This window comes from Dromaius novaehollandiae, chromosome 2 (assembly GCF_036370855.1).
Source record: "Dromaius novaehollandiae isolate bDroNov1 chromosome 2, bDroNov1.hap1, whole genome shotgun sequence".
Lineage (NCBI taxonomy): Eukaryota > Metazoa > Chordata > Aves > Casuariiformes > Dromaiidae > Dromaius > Dromaius novaehollandiae.
This window is the reverse complement of record NC_088099.1, coordinates 139,971,540-139,994,016: the sequence shown is the minus strand read 5'-3', so window position 1 is coordinate 139,994,016 and position 22,477 is coordinate 139,971,540. Positions and strand designations below refer to the sequence as shown.

The 22,477-nt window shown below is 34.4% G+C and overlaps 2 protein-coding genes across 4 annotated transcripts in view; both read right to left on the bottom strand.

Moving 5' to 3' along the window:
* Positions 1-74: 74 nt before the first annotated feature.
* LOC112994966 (synaptonemal complex protein 1-like) lies at positions 75-14,600 on the bottom strand. 3 transcript variants are annotated; one of them, XM_064507601.1, is made up of 6 exons: positions 12,405-14,599; positions 11,700-11,861; positions 8,359-8,472; positions 4,277-4,422; positions 947-1,106; positions 75-390 (listed from the first exon to the last, which is right to left on the bottom strand). In XM_064507601.1, the coding sequence occupies exons 2-6, from the start codon at positions 11,787-11,789 to the stop codon at positions 358-360; spliced, it is 543 nt and encodes a 180-aa protein (XP_064363671.1). In that variant the 5' UTR covers positions 11,790-11,861; positions 12,405-14,599; the 3' UTR covers positions 75-357. The 3 variants fall into 3 exon arrangements, with proteins under 3 accessions (XP_064363671.1, XP_064363670.1, XP_025975432.2); XM_064507600.1 differs by lacking the exon at positions 75-390 and having other exon boundaries at positions 520-1,106; positions 12,405-14,600; XM_026119647.2 differs by lacking the exons at positions 75-390; positions 12,405-14,599 and having other exon boundaries at positions 520-1,106; positions 11,700-12,223.
* A 2,600-nt stretch (positions 14,601-17,200) lies between these two features.
* Positions 17,201-22,477, bottom strand: part of CCDC178 (coiled-coil domain containing 178) — a 54,846-nt gene continuing 49,569 nt past the window's right edge. Inside the window, exon 9 of the mRNA XM_064507599.1 lies at positions 17,201-18,731. Coding sequence (XP_064363669.1) covers positions 18,533-18,731 — 199 coding nt within the window. The 3' untranslated portion in view covers positions 17,201-18,532. The remainder of the gene's footprint in view (positions 18,732-22,477) is intronic.

Genomic DNA, 22,477 nt, shown 5'->3' with positions numbered 1-22,477 from the left:
AATGGACATGAAAGTAAAGAATACAAGACCAAAATTTAGTATTTATTTTTAACACACCTACAAATGCAAAACTATTAACCTAAGAATGACTTCCCAATAAAACGACAAATATTTTAATATGGCCATTTTCTCATAAAAACAAAGAAAAAATAAACATGAGGAATTAAGCATTTTTTTGTTTTTAGGAAAAAAGTATAAATATGGGAATAATGCACAAAAGAACTCAGCAAATTATACTGCATCTGATTTCTCCGAAGATTTTGTTGTTATACCTACAGTCTATTTCACACTTCTATTTCAAAAGACTCCAGTTCCTCAGTTACATCCACACAGACTCTGGCTCCCATCTGCCTGGTATCAACTGCAGCATCTGAGATCCAGATGGGGGTCCTATTAGGGAGTAGCTCTTGACAGTTTATAAACAGCTTTATCTAAAGACAAAAGTTTGACTGCTGCACTATTAAGATTGTACGCGTTGAACACTGTTCTCATAAGGAAGTGATTAAAAAAAAATGGGAACTTATCGATGCTCTGAGATTTTGTTACTGAACAGTTAGTGAAAAGGATGATTAATGAGAATACATTTTTCAAGTCAGCAGGAGAGATTTCTTTTCTTTCCCAGAGGTATACACAAATCAAAGTTAAAGAAAACATAGAAGATAGATAAAGTTTGCAATAACCTTAAACATTAACAGAAAATTAAAAGTGCAAAAGCAAATGAACAGTTTTATAATTTTCCTAAAATCATTTCTTTATTCACAGAAATACAAAATTCTACCACAGAGAAACAGTGATTTATTTCAATGGCAATATTATTTTGCACACTGACAAGAAGATATTACATATTTTAAACTTTTGATAAAACTGTGCATCTAAAAAGAGCCAGAACTAACCAAATAGTTGGTTTACTTCTTATATAAGAAAACGCAGGTCTGATAATACTCACTTCCAAATCTTCCAAATTTTTCTTTCTTGTCTGTAGTAACTCTCCATATGTTTTTTCTTCCTGCTTTAATCTTTTTTCATATTCTGCTAGCTCACCTTGGAGATGATTAAATGCCATCTGAACATTTTGCCGCTTAAACATCACAGCACTTAAATTTTTCCTTTGAAAGAAAAATATTTCAATTATCTAATCGAGACATTCTGCTACACTGTTTTTAAGTCTTTACTTATAGTTTTAATGTTTAATTTAATAATAGATAAAATAAAGTCTTCTTTCATATAATGAAACCCTTTTAAAAAGAACAAAAGCTATATGACAGAGTTTATAATGAAAGTTTAGACCACTTAAAGACATACCGCTTATCCAATGAGTCTACTGAGATGCATAACTCTCACCAATTTTCAAAAATACCTTCCATTTTGAAAACACCTTCCTAGAGGATGGGCTGTTTCACTCCCACATGCAGTCTATCTGTTTAAACAATATTCTGAGATACAGAATAAGCCCTGTATCAGTGTCAGATTGGGCAACGAATATTTTATTATTTATTGGGACTGGAAATGGGAGATTCATACCATTTGTATAGTATTTCTTTCATGTCTCTTGTCCATACCTAGTATGGTTTCTTTAAACTATGCACATTTGAAATCTGTAAAATTAAGCAAATTTCAGAGGTTTATAGTTTGTACTAACATTCCATTCTCTCAGAGTCTGTATTTCAGTTACTTGTAGACAATAGCATATTAAAGTATTTCTAACACTGCTTTTCTGCAAGGTAAACTAAACGAGAGCCTTGTAAGTAATTTAAGACTTGACTGTGTAATAAAGACTGTATCATAATGTGCACACACAAGAGGAAACTTAAGAGACAAGTTTAACACTACTGTTCCCCTTGGGGAATAAATCACAGGATCTAAGGCTTCCTCTGAATCAGTGTCTACAAAAACCTCTCTAAAGGCTGACTTAAGGGATCCTTGGGAAATTACCTAAAGTTTCTTTTCACTGGAACACCCTTCCAGCCTTCCTTGTCTCCAGCACATCCCCTTAACTTGCTTCCTGCTTGTATTTCCCTCTTACTGGGCATCAGTCTACCATATGGGAACTGGTGCGTATAAATGATAAGGGCTCCAATAAAGTATGTTCCTCACATAAACCTTAAGTTCACAGTATTTGCCCGTCATCTTTGTAATTTAATTAACACCAAACTCCAGTGAGATAAAAAGAATGGAGTGAATGGACTTCACATTAATTCTTAAATCAAGATACGAAGACATGTCCCTATGTCTTCTAAGAGTGAAAAAACAGCTTTTCCAACTCTATTTGTTCAAGGCTGCTTCCATTTATTTCTACATGGGATTCCTGTGGCATATGATTTTCCCTTGGTTAGCAGGTTAACCTAAATTTTGCAGTAGCCTCTTCAGTTTTATTGCCGATTTTATTGTGGAAAAAAAGGATTTATTTTATGTTATTGTTATTTTGATAATATTGTGTCAAAATTTCTATTTTACTAATATTAGCTAATAGTTCATCTTCTTTATTGAATTACAGGCAAACAATAATAAGTCCAGAAGGTATTATTCTTCAAAGAAAGATATTAGGAAGGAAATTAGAAAAGGACAACAGTTAAGACTGAAAGCAGAAGCAGAGACTCTTGTATCTCAGTTTCTCTACCAAAGCAGGCTAGAATTTGCCAGACATCATACCGGAAAAATGGAAATAATAGCCAAGATAGTCCTTTATTTCTACTATTTTTCTACTAAGTCAGTCAGGAATCAGCACTCTTTAACAAAAGCAGAAGTATCAGTTCAAATACATTAGTACATTTAACACTGAACTACTATGTGTATTACACAAAATATAACAGGAACTGGCTACAGCGGACTTCCTGATGATAGACTGATAAAATGCCATTAGATACATTAGATTATTGGCAACATCTATAGGAGAAGGTAAATATCCTGAAAGAAAATTTTCTTTCTTCTGAATATTATCACACTAATCTTCACTAATGAGAAATAATGAAAAAACACCAACACTCCCAAACTCTTGCCCCAAGTACAGACAGGTTGAATGCTCTAACAACCAGAAGGCATAAGAATGCGGTGATAGTTTTCAGCAGTTCATGATGGAGAAATTCCAATGTGATATATGTGCTTTGTTCAGAGAATGACAGAAAGAAAGGAGAATATATTAGTCATTTGGATGCACATTATCAAAATCAGTGAGGTTTTTTGATAGCCTTTTTTTTAAAAAAAAAACTTTACAGCTCTTTCTACCAGATGGGATCTCTGAAAAGTAGGTTTTCAGGAAAAATACAAAGTTTTCATTACTATCTATTTTAGGACTAGAAGATGGAGAATTCACTAAAGATTTCCTGTTTGAAAGAGAGCTGAACTTCACAGCTATTTAGAAACAGCAAATTGTTGGAGGAAAATAATCTTTCAGTACCATTTTTTATTTATCTTATCCCTTCCTTCTGTGAGCCTGAATATAGCATTTCACTGGTATGAAACTACTGACTTTGAAGTGGTTTTGAGTCATGGAAAGATGTCTTCCATTCTTGAAGATCAATAAGCTCAGCTGAACACTGGGTCCCTCTGAATCATTCTGTTTGAATCAAGGGTTGAAAACAAGAACATCCACTCACGTACAGCTGGCTTAAAAATTTACACAGAGAACTGCTTTTTTTTCTCCCCCCCCCAATAAAGAATTTAATGGAATAGTTCCTCAAAGATCTTGTAACGCCAACAATACATAAGTGAATGAGAGCACAGATGGGGAGCAGTAATATAATGATGCAAAGTTCTTTTTTTTCCACAATTTTCCTATGCTGTATAATTCACCAATACAAGCTGTTTTCTCTTTGACATTGCACAGCATGTTCACCTTTATCCTTGAAGAGTAAGCCTGCTGTGTAATCAGCATATATGGCCCTCCAAGGCTTGCGTGGCCTAGAAGACAGCCTGCATTTTCAGTTGGATAGAGCCCTTTGAGACTATTTTCAGGATTCATCAGTCACAGTAAGTGTAGGTCCACATTTCTTAAACCAGAGAAAACACAGAATGTGAGGAATCCTCCATTAATTAAGGATGCAACTGACCATGAATATTATTAGATTTCCAGAAGTAATTCTGATGCCTGGAATTCCATTTGCTAGGCAGACAATTTATCATGAATGATTTCTACAGATGCATTAAAACTGCAAGCAATCATCAAACAAAAATACTTTCAAATCATTGAGGAAAATTGCATTATATTTCCTAGAAATGATACTGTAAAAATAATAACACTAAACTACCCTTAAAAATTCATATAATAGGTAGCTCTTACCCCAAATCAATGAAAGATTTTTCTGTATTTTCCATCTGCATTTCCTTTATGTTCCATAATGCATTTAATTCTCTAAGTTCAATTTTAAAATTTTCAGTAGTGTGAGAGTTTTCAGCAATTTGACTGGAAAGAACTGAATATTTTCCCTGGAAATTAAAAAATATATAGCATTTACAATAGGCAGGGCCAGATATCCAGATACTATATTTCAAGTACGTGATTATAGACAACAGTGCATGAAATTGTATACCCAAAGAAACAACACTGCTTTCAGAGGGGCAGTTGAAGCACTTAAAGAAATACAATTATTCTATTGCACTAAGAGCACAATTTCAAACCTCCCAATTATAGTTCCCCAACTTGCTGCACAGACCTTCTACTATATACCCATAAATTTTATTATGGCATTTGCATTTTTGCTGTTGCACATGTATATGTATGTATGTTTGTATGCCTTCTTCATAAAACACATACCTTCTTTTATTTTTGCTCTCATATAAAGAAGTTTTCAAACAACAGTTTCCACAGCAAAAACATTATTAGTGACAGTGAAAGATAACAATTTTCACATTTGACCCAGGTCTGGGCCAAATTTCAGTGTATGCAGAGTCAGTGATTTAATTGGCATCTTTTATTACTAGACCATCAAAATACTTACACAATTTAATACTGTTTCAGGCAGGCACTTGAAAATCTTGACTTTTGGAAAAGTCAGTATTTTTAGATGCCACTGGCTCGAAGCAGCACGTGGCCTACTCATTATCTCTGAAAAACTGGTATTATTCATTTAGTTGCCAAATAGAGAATTTTCATCTCTTAAGTGTCAAGTTTTTCATAATATAGTTGTCCTGCACTACAGACAGTGGAGGATTAAAGCATAGAGTACAAGACTTCTGCGCTCATCTTTAAAACTTTTCTCATCTACAAGTACACTCCTTCTCAAAGAGATGCTGACATTAAGCTGTTGAAAAACTTTAAATAAAAAAAAAACTATTTTCACTAAAGTCTCTGTTCTACAGTAGAGATATTAGATTGCAAGGTCTTTGCCATTCAGAAAGTGGATGACAGTCACAGAGCCAAGAAACTGTAAAGATTCATGATACAAGCAAACACTATTTTGAATAGGAACAATATTTGGTAAACAAAACTGCAGCTTCTCCAAAATGAAAGGGGTAAACATAAAGCACTGTAGCAGCAGAACGGTAATACACAAGTGGGAGTCTACTACTGGCTAATACTTTTAAAGTGGTCTTGTTGCATGTAGGAAAAATTAAATCTTGCAATCCATACTAATGGGCTAAGCAGCTATGTAAATGGGTTAAATTGAGAGGGAGGAAAATACCTTTTGATTCCCCTTACACACACAAACACACACACACGTATAATTTAAATATGCACACACATATGAATACCAAATTTCAAGACCTCACATTTCAATAGACAAAGAATGTGTCAGAATATTTAAATAAAGTTCACAATTTAAAAAATTTCTTCTTTAGATACTGGCCTATTATTGCTCAAGCAGTAGCCTGATGCATACTCTAATTTTTTTTTCCTTAGGAAGAAAAATGCTTCTTAGAGGCATACCTAAAAAGTAGCTGAAAAATCCAAAAATCAATATTTTTGTAACAGACATGAGCAAAGAAACATTACGATGTGCAATGTGCCACAAGCACATGACACTTTTAGAGCCTCTATCTGAATTTTATAAAGTGTAATATGTTTCTGTATAGAATTAGATAGAAAATTCAGGTTTCTAGCAGGAACATGGAATCATTAAAAGGAAATGAAGATATGGTAATTAATGCAAATCCCTAGGCAATTGAACTGCCTATAGGGAGTCTCAAACCTCTGAGGAAAAATCTTATTAGCTTTAGACTCAGTTCCAAGAGAACCTGGAGAAATATGATAGCCTGTGATACACAGGATATCACAGAAGATTATCTGCCATGGCCTTAAACTTTATGAAATAGTGAAATCTGAGATGCCTGAGATGTCAGGACCAAATTACATAAATATGTACAGAAAAAAAGTCATGACCTGTTTTTTCCCAAAGAATGACAGGTTCACATATGAGCTGCTTTACAACAAAACCATCAATGCAAAATAATTTTGTTTCTTTGACTTCTTCGGGACTTTATAACTGAGAAGGCAGATAAAAAAACTGAGAAGGTTGGCTTCCGAGGATAGGGAACACTAGCCATTGAGTCAGAGAAATCTGGTACCTATTATAGAAGAATTTGCAATCAGGTTTTAAAGCAAACAAAAAAAAAAAATGCTCAGATACTGTACATTCCATGATCCAAATACTGGTAGGACTGAATATCCTTGTGGCTTGCTGCAGCGGATAACAGCCAATGTCCTACCTAGCCTGAAAGAGTTCCTTGACACTGGGTCACTACCTAATGAACAGTATTCTTCATTCTTCTTAGCTGCTAAATAAGACTACGAATGCATTACAGAGTAGAATTCACCTGCTCTTATCTAGGTATTTAGTTTTTAGACATTTAAATGCCAGCACACCAAACTAAGTTACTTCAGATTCAACGGTGAGAAGCAGAATCCTCCAGGAAATGATTAATCTTGTCCTAAAATAGCTAAACTATGAAAGATTGGATGAACTGCATGGATCATTTGGATGTTGGATTCTCTATGTTATTTCTCTACTAAGAACACTGTAGAATCATAGCCATTTCCTCTGCAAGATCATTTAAGCTACACATGGGACAAGCTTTAAACAAGTTATTCTGTCATAAGAAGCCTAGATTTCCTATGATCATGTGTGCTTTTTCCTGTCACTTCCAGCCTGATTAATCCTAGCTTCATCCCATGTTCCTAGTGCCACAGCATCTTTGCTCCTGAGTCAGCACACTCCCACCCCATCTAACATACCTTATCTCTTTGTCTGAGCAAATAGGTAGAAATATGGCTGCGTTATTGTTAAAAATAAGACAGCTCCTTTTATAAAAGTACAAAATTTCAATTGGTTCCTCTACAGAGCTGCAAGATACTGTATCAGACTCTAGGAATGTAACTTTTAAGCTATCCAGGTATTGTTAGTAGATCAGTTCTCTAGAAATCTCATAAAATATACTACATTGTTTTATTCCACTTATCCAGAACACTCCTCCACTAACTCAAATATTGCTCAAATAACTAACAGATAGAGTTATTTACGCAGTTAGTAGTAAAAGTAGCCTTAAAAAAAAGTATAAGAAAGAAATGGCCTCAAAAACAGTGTAGAGTTACTGAATACTTGTATGCTGACTCATCAGTCATTTCCACATGTTCTAAGATCCTTTCGTAAACCAACAGTTTGGCAAAAATCAATCATTAACAGAAAGGGATGTAAAAACTCTGTCTTCCCTGCCAAATTTAGAAACCTGAGAGAATCAATGAATTTCCCAACTGTTCATTTAAGATTCAGTCTTATATATACGAAGTTAAAGTCTTCCAGTTTTTCCATACAAGCTACCAGCTATTCTGAGTGATGTGAAAGCTTTTTTCTCTATATGATGCATTTTGGATATTGTAATGAATAACTTAAGTTTATACAATATAAAATGAAAGGATAATAAAAATGAACAGAATCTTGAAAACAAAATGCTTGTTTCTTATAATGCGTATAACCATATTTTTATAAAACACAGTATTCAGTAAGGAAATTCAAATAATTCTCTTTGGTGGATTATAGAGTTTAGTAACTCATATAGCAGATATAAGCCATCATTTACAAAAAGATGCCATCTGCTGAGCAAACATGCAATCAGCAGGCACTTTCTATTATACTAGAATCTTTTTCTTCCTTTATTGATTTTCTCCATTGCATTTCAAAAGCCCCTCAAGCAATCTGAGCCAGTGTAGCAAATGAAGAACGCAAAGGACTTCTCAATGACCCCAATATCAATTCTGCTTTGTACTTCACCCTGTCTCAAGGCTATGGACATGATAGGTTAGTTCAAGCAAGAGACAGAAAATAGTACATACGCTGTATGTATGCATATACATCCAAAGCAACTGTGTAGAAATGACAGCCCAACCTTCAACTTCAAAAAAAGCCATACAAGCACTAAATTATTCACCTGTATATCATTTAATTGCTGCTGCACAATAGTGCTTCTTTGCTCCAGTTGTTGTTCTGTTTGCTTCTGCTGTTGGTCTAGCTCTTGTATCCTCTGATCCAAATACAATAGTTTCTGGAAAATATATGCATAAGCAGATGTGGTAGTATTCAAAAGTTATTGTCCTACTTTCTATAGAAATCAGAAAATGTATTAGCCATTAAATAATTCCTTCAAGAGTTACCATTCATAAGCTTATTTTTGTTTCCCTTTACATACCTATTATTTTATCAACACTCTGTATTAATTTCTATGTTTATATACTCTACACTTTGAATGACAAAATGCAATATTTTAAAATAGGAAATATCTTTGCAGCTTCATATAGCATTTATTGTCTTACAGCAAAATGTCACTACTTTTTATTCTCCTCATATTTCTTTATTTATTACTTGGCAAAAAGAAAGTAAAGTTCTTTATTCAAAATATGTATTTGGAATATCTTCCATGGGAGTTGTAAAAAGGATAAAAGAAATGTTTATGATTTATGATCATTAAAACATAAGATGTTACAAGTAAGGACAGCTAATCAGAGGACGGAGGAAGAAAGAAAATAAAACATTGTGATATCACATTTTTATATTCTTCATTAATCCATTCTATTATTAACTAGCACATCAAGAAAAACAGGAGTTCTTGTCTATTGTATTAAAACCATTTGTATCACTAGTGTGAGTGCCAACTATTTAAGGATAGAAATTATTATTTATGGAAGTAATAAGTAAAACTTTACAATTTGTATAAAAATGTATATAGTAATTTACAATAGTTATGTTATTCAAGGTTTTAAATTCCATTCATCATACATAACAAAGAACATTAAAATAGGTAATAATATCTCTATTCTGAAAGAAAAATTTAAACCTTTAAGCAATGAGAAACTTCTTCCTTGAAATTACCAATACCTTTCACACATCATTCACATACAAATCTGCTTGTGCAAACTCTGCTTCCAAGCTTCTAAAACAGAAGTGAACAGACAGCCATAGGCGATGATATATAGCCTACACCACACCTCTTTAGGTTTCCTGGAGACTAAAGATGTAATCTTTGTCACATTGTTTCTACTCAGTTTTAGCTGGGGAAGGGCTAACAACATTAGTCACTGCCACTAATGCGTTGTTTTGAAAATACTATTAGCCATTAGAAGATTTTTTTTAATTCAATTTGACTTATTAAACCTGTATTGAAAATAAACTATCATATAATCCATTATCTGAACTGAAACGATCCAACATCCTCCATCTCTCCTCCAAAAAACGGCAAAGTATTGCTTCACAAAGATGCTGCAAAGAACCCTTCAGACTGAATAAAAATAAAAAACTGTAGAAGAGGATCTGCAGTGGCAAGCTATTTACTAGTAATCAGATAGCTGAACTATAAGCCTACAGGCTGATTCTGCAACAAAAACTTCATATGGATGAGAAGCAGCAGCAAAAATTCTTGTACCTAGGCATTGGTCTCAAAATCAAAATTTCTATATCTAAACTGAATAGGTTCAAAAAATGTTGATCTCATTTAATTGTGAGAATGTTATATAGCAAATATATGGCTTATGGAAAACTCCTATCCCTAGCTCTGGACAAAATCAACAATTAAATAGATAGTTTTGTTTCCTTTTTATTTTGAAATAAAGATGAAGGCATTTTGCTTTTTATTTTCTGGCAGTAAGGTCTATTGGAAATGCCCACCTCTTTCACACAGTTAAGAAATAATTATTTCTTTCACATTGGTTATTGTATTTTCAATTCCATTCCCTAAGACATTTATTTCCTTTGCCAAAAAAAGTGAAGCTTCAAACACGTTCTCTAGATTGTAGAACTGCTTATCACAGTGAACAATGTGTCTCTGCCCACTTATTTATATAATGTGAAAGCCAAACTGTTGCAATCATGACAGAAGACTCAGAGCTATTCCCCAAAAGAAGAGAAGGATGCAAATGGAGTATGCAAAAAAGGAAAAAGCAAAGGTATGGAAATACTTTAATTAAAAAAAAAGATCTCTGAATAAACTGCCTTTCAAACAGTTTTGCAAAAGAAATATCGAATGGTTTTGTCTGAGGGTTTTTCTGAAATATAATGCACAGCCATTATGTTTGGTCCTAACTTAGGGTTTAGAGTTTGAATATTTCCATTAATTTCCGAAGAGATAGGACTGCTTCTACAGATTTTGGTTGAGGTGGCAGGGGGATATGGAACTATCTGCATTGCTTAAGGAAGTGACTGTCCACCTAACTTTGGTCTCATATGTAGGACAGCTAGTGAACTGACCCACTTACTATTCAGTTAGCTCAGGTATTTTTCAAAAGCATCCATCATCGTCATACTGTGGGTCCAAACACAGTAACTGATTTAAATAACAATGTCCACTGAACACCCTGTTCTCTATTATCACTGTTGTAGTACTCCGTTTTATAAGCAATACTTTGAAAGACCTCAAAGAGCATCAGATCTAAAAGACAGAGGTAAGTCTAATAAAGAAAGTATGCTTCTCAGTCATATAACTTTATTTAGCATTTCTGTTATTCTTTTGAGCAGGACTAGACAATGGCTACTTTCTCTGACATTTTCCTGAGGTTAACACCATTCACATACCCTGAAAATATGAGAGAATAGGCTAGTACATCATCATCAGACAACTGGAGGAAAATGGCTATTTGGTCATCCTTTCAAGATGACAGAGGGGCCAATCAAAACCTGTCAGATTATGACAGTAGAAAAGGCTCTACCAGAAACAAAAGGAATGTACCTCCTGGGAGAGAAGGGCTGAATTGTTAATTAAAACAATTCAAGTAGGTTGAGGACATGTTTTCAAGACAAAGATCTTCTGTTTCTTCTTATTATTACAGACAGCAGACCTTTCATGAGAGGATGGAAAAATTTTTGATCATTATCACTCATAAACCAGGAAGAGAACAGAGTCCCCGGCCTGTAATTACACTCCCTTGCATTGGTTGCTCTCTTCAGCATATAACTAAGCTAAGAGGTACAGAGGAAACATAAGCAAATACTGCATATTTTTTCCTTTTGTAAGAAAATAGATCACACAGAAGTTAAGAGATAGAAAGATTTGTCTAATAAGAAAAGCAAGAAAGTTCAAAACTAAGGCTGGTACTATGTTTTACATTACAGTATAATCTTTCATTGAAAACTCAGGCAATTATATATAGTACTGTATTACAGTGCAATTGCACAGCTAAATTCTGAGCTATGAGTCTGTTTCTTTTTTTTTTTTTTTTTTTTTTTTTAGTAATAACCAGCAAATACCCTAGTGAACAGCCTAGAATCTACTACCACTTTTACCTCATGGTTTTCTTTAAATATATTTTTATTTCTTCTAAATTTTGTTTCTAGATCAGTTACTGATCTCTCAATCTCTTCCATCATCTTCATATCTTCTTCTTTCTTCTTCAGTCTCTCTTTTTGTTTTTCCTCTAGCTCACCATATATTGCTTTAATCTCGGCCTGTTTTTTAAAAGTATATATAGAATTAGTTTTCAATATTTAAACCAGAAGCAAAACCAGATCATGAAAAATTCCAATTTTGAAAGAACATTTATACTCTTAATTAAACACCATGAATAGACCAAAAATTAATTCTACATACATGTACAAAACCAAAGGTTAAGAAACACATAAGGAGATTAAAAATATCTTCAGAATGAAAGAAAAATTAGTTATTAGGCCAGAATATGCCAGAAGCCTTTGAACAGGAAAGACTGAATAGCCAGCCGAATTGGCAAACACAAATATGGCAAGAAATATTAAGAAATGTGTATATTACTTTGAAGCATACAGTGAAATTACACTACTTTATCAGCAACTACTAGAAAAGAATTCCATAAAAGAGGAATTAAAATGCTAAATATTAATCTCAAGAGTGAAAATCTTTTCTGATGGTAAACTATCAACATAGGCATGTTCTCAGATTAGAAAAAGGCAGGAAAGAAGGAGAAGAAAGACACTGCAGAGTGAAAAGAACAATATTTTTACAAAATAAATAAATACCTTCAAGCTTGGGACATACACAAACCAGCTTAAATCCACCCCATCCGCCAGCCCCAGGAAAGAAAGAAAAGTGAAAGAAAGAGAAATGTTATGTATCAGCAACTGTGTTCTTCAGGATGTGCAGGTCTCACATACACTTGCATTTCCTAATATCCACCATCCCTTGAACTCAAATAATTATCTTTTTAGCACAGAGTGGATACACAATATATACAATGTCTGATATATGAGTACATAAAGCAGAGCACACCTGGCACCATTTATTTTCTCTCAGCTGCAGAAGCAGAGTGAAATAAGTCAAGAAGACTATGGGAAAGAGAACAAGAAATTAACATACATGTGACTTACTCTTTTCAAAGTATTGTGCTAGGTGGTAAATAACTCCTTTTTCAAGTTTCAAATGATAGTCTACAAACATATTCATCCTTACTGGGAGTGTTCCATGTAGCAAATGCAGCATAATTTCTGAATTTCTATATAATGGAGCAATATTTGGTGACGTTATGGATAAAGTTCCAGGTGACAACATGGTTGGTAGCAGGAATGGATAAGCTTCCCAGAAAAACATTAATATTTCTCAGTCTCTGATGGTTTATACTCAGATGATGGCATTACAAGATACCCTTTGGCTATGTCAGAACAGACCCTTATCTAAACTGCTATGCTCTTTGACACTCACTAGTTAGTGATAGCTCACTTCTTAGATCTTTCAACAGCCTTTGACATCATCATTAAGTTTTGTCCTATTAGTAGAACAGAACTCTCTTGACAGCATGGGTATGAAGACTGTATAACCCAGAAAAATGAAGCCTTAGAAGGAAAACAGAAAAATCGGTTTAATTCAAATAGAACTTTAAAATCACCTTAGAAGCAGCACAGGATGTATACCAAGAACTGGAAAATGAAAATAATATTCTGAAAACACATGAACTGTGATGAAAAAAGGCAGTTCTGAGCACTGAATTTACATCCCCTTAGGGAACTGTTCTGTTTCCATCTGAAGATCAAAAATAGTGGGCTAAAAATTGCCACTGAGTGATCTTTGTCAAAATCCAGAGAGAGAAAAGAGATTTTTAGTTCCAAAGAATGATCTAAATGTCCAGTACCAGTACTGAGGCCCAAAAAGGGAGGAAACACCAAATCAAACCTGTCATGCTATGGCAGTTGGGCCCAGACACACTTCCTTCAGCCCTCTCTGATACAAAGCCTGAAAACCAGAGGGAAGGTGTGCATGGACCACAAATGCTATGACAGAGATCTTGTGCACCACCTGGCTTAGAAGAGGAACATTAAACTCTTTCTGTTAATATCTGACATAAACAGGGACTGCAAGATCACTCTCAGGGCTTATCTTTCTAAAACTGGGAGACACAGGTACTGGATTCTGCTATTGAGCTCTTGCACAGTTCAAAAAATGGGTGATCATAACAGAAGCAAGATGGAGACTGTGAATGAAACAAATATAAGGGTTCAGAACATCAGAACAGTGACAACATATGAGTGATGATGAGGAGAAGGGAGGGAAGGAGCTGAACAATGACAATGGTGAGAGTGGGAGGGTCAGTACTGGAAATATTCTTACAACACAGGAAGAAAGAGATGAATCTCTATGGCATTCACCTATCAACTGTGAAAAGGCTCTCGGGATGGGTTATGTACTGCTATGCTAATGATCTGCATCACAGGAGATCGTCCTCAGTATTAGAGGAATCTTGGACGAGAAGAAAGCAAGTCATCATACTGTTTAACTAGTATCAAGTTGTATCTAGTAGAAAGGGTATTTTCTTTACTTCTTGCAAGGAACCTGATTCAGTCAGTGCAAACTGGCTTAAGGTTGGGGTTGCCATTATCATCATATTGCACCTCCACACAGGACATGCAAGGAGATTAAAAATCCCAGCAACATTAGCAACACCTGGAAATCCAATACTTGCATTTGTCTTTACCTTGTGGGCAGGAACCAACAAAGGCAAGGACAGTACCAACAGCCAGTTCGACAGTCACTGATTATGCCCAGCCTTCTGTATCAGAAGGCCTTTGTGTTGCTGGATTCAAACTTTGAAGGAAACTTTGTCTTTGATCATCTGGCATCATAGAGAACTAGGGAGTGATCTCTGAGAGACTGCTGTTCAGACTATTATAATAGTTATATTATAGTTATATAGTATTATAATAATATATAATATAGCCCACTTTAAGGCCTCCTATCTCTTGCTGGTAAGACTGAATACAGAGATTAAGGACTTCTTGAGAAATAGTTCCTGTAGTTTCTATTTCCATTCAGTGTCTTGCTTGAAGCTGTAAGACGCTTTAGTTATTACAGCAGTTTAGATATGACCATTATCTATGCTCTTGGAAGAGGCAGCCAATGGAATCCATCTACCAAAAGATGGAAACAGATGGAATACTCCTTTTGGTGATGCTGAAGAAACATCATCATTTCTCTGAAGATGGTTGGAAAGCATCAGTGAAATCCACAACAGAAGAATACACTGTCAATCTACAAAATGAATACTAGACCATCTTGTGTTAATTTGGCAGTTTACATCAGGAGAAAGCAAACTGATGTTACAGTCATGCTACTTTACATACTCATGTGTCAATATAAAGTATGGCAAGGCTCTCAATGCACCCTCTACAGAAACTGTTAAGTAAAAAGAACAAAAACAAAAACAAATTAAAATAATAGTATCACTGCATAACTGCATATATGAATAATTACTTAAGGTAAAAAATTGGAAGCTATTGTGAATAATTGAGATACAGCTAAAGTATTCAATGTTTTCATAATATTACTAGTTCAAATAGCAAACATCATTACTTAGCAAAACCCATTAGCTCTTCATGTGATTTGGTCACAAAGTACTCTATTACAAAGAATTCATTGTAGGAAGCAAAAATTATGTGGAAGAATTTAGATTTGAAGTAAACTGCTTACTGTCATGTTTACCTGAGTCTTTTTCCAAACTCCTTTTTGATCTTGAATTTCTTTTTTAATATTCACCTCCAAATGCTTAGGAAAAAAAAAGCCGTATGTAATGCATAAGAAAAAAATTCATAGACAACAGCAATGACAATTTAACATCACAATAAGGATGAGCACAGCTCTTAAAGTTCGTTTCAAGTATCATAAGACTATATTAAAAAAGGAAATTATAACAGAGACAGGCACAAGGGGTAAATAAATAGAGTATAAATAAATATATAAATAAACCATAAAAAAGTAGTGCTTTCTAAATGAATATATATAAAATTATGTAATTTATTTCGGGTAACTTAAGAAAATTAAAAACATGAAGGAGCTGAGCTGGCTTACCTAAACAGGTAACGAATATCAAATGTTCAAAACTAAAAAAAAAAGAATTTCAGTGCCTTCTATGCCCTCTATCTTTTACATGATGGGACTTTTTTGTAATTTCTAATAAAAATCTGAACACATTTTATCCATTTCTTATGTGAGCATCCTACAGATCATCAAAACTATACTTGATTACAACCTACGTCAAATCCCAATAAAGGCTTTCTGTTTTCTTTTAAGCAAATTTAAGGATAGGAAAATTCATTACTTAACCAGAAGTAGGCATGACATGACCAATAGTAAAGTAGGAAACCCAAAATCAATAAATTCTGTTTTGGAAATGCATTTCTTCAAGATGCTTTGTTCACATCTGTATCTGCACTGCAGCAGTACATACGCCATCAACACTTGAAAAGGGAAGTTCCTGCATAAGGCAGCCACAAGGATCTCCAACATTCCACACACATAAGAAGATACAGAAACAGATATCAAACATCCCCCATTTATTCTCAACCCTGAATCTCAAAGATTAGTAGGACCTTCAAGGAAATAGAAGAGAAGACAGGAAGATCAATCAGTGTTCATGTGGAAAACACATCAAGGAAGACCTGTAGCCAATGAGTAACAGCCTTTTTCCAAATGAATGTCTGTATATTTGTTCCGTGGATAACTTTGAGCAACAGCCTGTGCCTACGCCTCCCCTCCCTTCACCTCCTTGCTCACATATACACATAAGCTATCTGAATCTAAATTCAGTCAGATACATTATGGCATCTAGACTACTCTCCAAAGTGCAGCATCATTTCGAATGACTAATGACAATGCTTGGTGAAGGCATGAATATAATTTTTTTATCTATTCAATACCCCAAGGAGACAGCATAACTGGTGGTTACAGACAGATGCTGTTACTGGAAACACCAGGGGGTGGTCACTCTAACAGCATATCAGCAGAGACCAGGCATTGAACTATAAATTGTACCTTCATTTATATGATTATATTCAAAACTCAGCTTCAACTGTTGCTTAGGCTGATCTGTTCACTCTATTTATACCTAGCTAGCAACTTTTACCTTGCAGTTTGCTCTTGTAGTTGGCCACTTTTCCTGAGCCCATCTTCATGTGCATATGTATGCTTTAGAATATCATAACCACAATGCTGCTAAGTTATGCTAACTGAGGCCTAAGTATATTAATATTAACTTAAAGCTGTTGACAGAATGCACATTCTACAACTGTTCGGAATGGAGGTATTCATTAACAAGGGCACTGAAACAGCTTGAGTGATGTTGGAAAGAAATCTTATCATTGGAGGCAGGTTCTCAAGCAATGGCTCAAAGCAGAAATTAAGTTGTGTCAACAAGACAGAATCCATAAAGACTGAAACTCCATCTCTGACAGTGAAGTATAATTTTGAGATGTATTTCTGACTATCTACTCAAGATATTAACATTACCACTTGTGAAAGGAGATTAAGGAACAACAAAACCTATAAAGTAATACCATATTCAAATTCAAAAATGGATTTTATATAAAAATAAGTAATTTATTAAAAACTCAAAGACAGACAGCTAAAAGAGTAAAATATTTGCAAGACAGACAAAGATTATTTAGAGACATCATACTGAATGCTCAAAGCAAATGCACACCAAGTTTTGGGTGACACTTTGAAAACATCATAAAGTACTAAACAGAAGGAAGGCTATGAACAGCAAGACGATATCCTCCAGAAGGCTGAAATTATGTCCAAAAGAAGGAAAAAACAGAAAGCTCTGAACTCTGCTTGGTTAATTGTAAAAATACCATTAGGAGAGCTATATAAGAATTTTCTGAAAAACCTGCAAAGGACACAAACAGCTGCAAAGTTCTCTAGCCCATGTTTTACTACTTTTTTTCTTTTTTTAAGCAGAGTCTGGTACTTTGATGTACTTGATGTATTTGGATGCTAAACCCAACCCCTTCCAAAAAAATCTTTACCTTTGGCAAGCAGGTAGGTGAAGAGGAAGTACAGCATGGAGTGCCTAATACACCAATGCATATTATAAACAGGAAAACATACTCAATTCTTAACTCTACTGATTATGGCTAAAAATATTACATAAAATGAAACTGAAAGTCTCTCCTTCAAGGCATTCTAGACCTTACATATACTAGAAGAACACTAATGATAAGTACATAAAACACCTTTTATATCTTTTTGATAATAAAAAGACCCTTGAAAATTCCCAATATTGCATTCTTTTTCTCTGTATTTCTGAATGCTGAATCCTACACCTTACAATAGTACTGATCCTACAAAGCTGTATGCATATGTTCAAGATCATTTACTAAGAATTAGGCAAATTAAGAAAACATCAAAAACATATGTAATTCTTCACAGCCATTGCAAGGCTGCTACATAAGGATGACTTTCAATGATATTTTACTGATAAGGAAAAAATTATTCTAACGTAGTATTTCATTTGCAATGGTTACATTTAGTATCAAATAAAACTATTGATTTACAGATTCTTCTAGTCAATTATACAAAGAATGAGATTGTTATTTATTTCTATGCATTTCAAATCATCTGGGAATCACAAAAACTTTGTATGGTTGAGAATATCTGTCAACTGTAATCTTTAGCATCTCATTACTTGTGGCCATTTAGTAACCAATATATTTTCTTCTCCAGAGGCTACTGTTATTTGCTATTTTTCGAGTATTTTAAACACCTGGTGAAAATCAGAAGTTTTGCATTATTATGTTCTTGATATTAGATTGCTTGTTCAATAATTTTCTGATATGAATGGCATTATTTTCTATTTTTCCACTCTAAAAATGATTTTAAATTAAAAATATACAACCTTGTAATGGATTTTTTCACTGGTTATTTTTTTTTGCAAGTCCTCATACTTTTTTTTTTTTTCACCATAAGACATTTCAACACCATAGAGATCTTTATTTACTCTTTTTACTTGCTCTTCAATCTTCTGCATGCTTTTGCAGACAGTCTTTATTTCTGACTGATAGGTCTTCTTTGTTCTTGAACTATTGAAATAAAACAAAGTGATATTATTTCACATTATTTGTTTATAAAGTACATGAGCTAAAATAAAAAGAAAACTTTATTGAATAAGTAAATCTAAAATATTTTTAAATCAAAATCAAGAGCAGAATTTTATCATCCTGCTGATTTGATGCTGAATACACCATGCTCTTCCTCAAAACTTAAAATTCTCTTCATTTGCAAGCCTATACCCTGACAGTTCATTGATATCAAACTATTACATGTACCCATTTTTGCCCTGCATATCTGTATTATTAATCTGTAATATAACACTATCATTTTTGGATGAGAAGAAGGTGGCAATAACAGCCCTTGTGTCTGAAAATGTTAATACTGCTTACACAACCTCAGTTCATCTGTCTTATAATATATGACCATGTCTGAGGTATGGAGTACTTCATACCAGTGCTGTGGTGCAGGTTAGTCTGCTGAATGAATTCATTTTGTTATTTGTATAATTCTTAATTAACATAACACAATTTTAGTTCATTTTATATAGTAATAAGCAAAAAAAAATTATTAGAAGTGAACTATTTAACAGAAGTGAACTTAAAATACTACTAGATTAGACCATCAGATCACACAGCAGAGAACAAACTAAAACAAATAAAAAACTCCCCACAGGTAAACATTGATAGTCCTTTGACAGACTGAATATAACCTCTATCATTAGAACTTAATGTTCTCCAACCAAATGTTTCTTTGCAGAAGAATGGGATCACTGAAAAATAAACTGTTACTATCACTGAGGGTATCTGCTGAATCAGAATGATAAAACTAAACGGTACTGTAAGGATCTTCATAGGCCACACACACTGTTTCTCAAACTTAATCTGCAAACCCTGCACTGATTAGCCATATCCTTAGTTGAACTGGAGGCCAAAATGTTTCTCTCAAAGATAACCTCCTTTAATACAGGGTGCCATTTACTCAGTTAAAAGAAGAAAATAAACTTCTTTATAAAATACAAAGGCTACTGCACAAGGACTAAACTTCATGGATTATTTCATCCACACACATACACAAATATTCCACTTTCAGTGCATGTGACCTGCTGATTCCTAAATATACAGTCTTGTGTACTTGTGTATTTACTGACTTGTAAAGTCAGCAGTATCTTGTACATACTCCTCGAACACTTTTGCACTTTGTAAGGCAGTGCAGGCCCACGTCAACTTAATTTGCCTTCCTAAAATCCAAGTAAGATAGAAGAACAAACCAAGAGAACAGAGAACACTGTCATTATGCATCTTGATGAACAATATTTACCATATACCATGTATGTAGCATGTATTACAATTGTCTTTCCTCTATTAAAAGATTGTCCATAGCCAAAGTCAACTTATTGTTACTCTCAAGTAGTTGACCAATGTGAGGAAGACAGAAACTCACAGTCCTAAGAGAACTGAGACAGCAGCATGATGTTTCCAAAATGCAAAACATGACCCAGAAGCTTTAGCAATGCCACACTCCTGTAAGATCCTGTTTTTTGAGCCATAAGTGACCGCTTTACACAAATTCATAATGCAGACATTTTTCAGAGATATTGTAGAAGCTGTAATAGCCCTAACAGAGACCTAAGTGAAACAGGAGGCACTACTTTTGCTACTTGATAGCTGACTGCATAGTCAGCTACTGAGCTAGGCAGTTCTTAAATACAAAGGGTTACTAGGCCTGTTTTCAATTGCTGAGACAAAAAACACCCTTGACAATCTTGGCATAGATCAAAAAGATCTTGTTCCTTGTAAATTAAAACACTGGAGATGACCAAGATATACTATATGGGGTAAAGCATGCCACCACACAAGCATGTTAGGAATAACAGAGCTGAGAGCATGCAAGCAAACGGCCCGAATTATCCTTAGATGATAATGAGAAAGAGCAACAGAGGTCTTTCTGTCTGAAAGGAGGCAATATGAAAGCAGAAGTACTCTGGTTCTTCCACGTTTAACATAATTCAGTTAGGAGCTATCATATTAGAGAGTAGTGACACCTCTGTTCTTTAGACTTCCATAGGTCTGCCTGTACTACACTTTCCTGCACACCAGTCAGGTCAGCAATGAGATAGAAAGAAGCCAACAGCACCAGTGTGAGTAGTATCAGGCGCTGTGACATAACCATGACTTATGAGAGTTATAACTACAAGTGGACTATGAGTTACAGGCAGACTGATGAAGATGGTCAAGAGGCTGATGCTGTAAAGGATCAGTGACAAAGAATTTGTGAAGATACAGTATGTAATGCATACAGAATGCAAGGGGGCCAAAGAGCAAATAGTTAGATGTGGTCAGAAATAATTACAATATTCACCCAAATAAGAGGAGTTCAAGGCAATTCTTTGACGACTCGAGGAAACTTCAATTGTAAATCTGTCCCTGGACAAACCATTCTACTACACTTTTTAGTAATGGTTTCTGGTCAGTTCTTAAAGAGTTACTGAATCCCATAGTCTCTGATAAAACTCATTTGAACTACTCAGATCAGAACCAGATCACTTTCAAAACAGAAAATTTGTGTACAACAGTCTTGTGACCCAATTCTGGAATGGGTTTCATTAATTGTTCCATCAGAGATAGGTGCCTTAATTTTGCCAGTTACCTGAAGAAACTAAAACCTATTCTAAAATACTGACCAAATGCCACTGGGCAATTAATTATCTGCTTTGTCCAGGGAAGTTCTGCAATAGCCATCACTGAAAACCCTAAAAAAAAAATCTTTTCTTAAAATAGGTATAAGTATAGTTAATCCTGCTTTGGGCAAGATCATGACTAAATGGCTTCAGAAATCCCTTCCAAAACAACTATGATTATAAAAAGAATTAAATATCAAAACACCAAGAGCAAGCCAGCAATTCATCTGAACAGTAGAGAGAAAGCAGACCTGTGCTGAAGCTGGAAAGAAATGAAAGGAACCAAATAACAGTTATTCCACTCTGATTTCCTGTACCTTTCATGTGGAGTAAAATTGTTTTGATGCATGCAAGGCCACAAACGACTCTGCAGGTCAACGCACTTTAAGCATGGATGCAAGAGGAACCTAAGTATCTCAAGCAAAAAAGCAAATGGACTATAGCATAAAGAACTATGATTCTTCAGTGTGTGTGTTCCATACTCTACTCATACAGCTGTTTAAATTTTGTCATAGTTTCTGCAGCTTACTCAGGAACTCTGCCCATCTTTGAGAATCATGAAGAGTTTTTGATTTTTCCTTCCCTATGCTTTCATACATTAAGTAACTGTGCACAACCAGAGATTTTTTTGATATAATGGTATTATAAGATATATTGAGCCTTCATGGGAAAAGGGTGCGTGTGTGTGTATATATACATACATATATATATATATATATATATATATATATATATATATATATATAAAAAAAGAGTCAGGTCAAATGCACTGTTTTTCCTCAATTTACTTCAAGCAGTAAATCCAGGAAGTTTAAAGCACTATGAAGGTAAGGCAACATAGATGGTGTAAATGTTCGTATGGATAACAAATCCCAAAGTATTCCAGTTATTGACAAATCATTCTTTCCCACACAAATGTTTGTTCACATATGCTCTATATTCTAGGTCCTTCTAGGCTAAAGCATAAATTACCTTGAGATAGGTCTTGGAATCCTTTGGGAAAAATATGATTGCAGGATCACTTTGCCAAAAGCAACACTATTTCTGGATGTTTCTGCACATCACTCATTGACAGTGCAGGTGGAGATGTCCTCATCA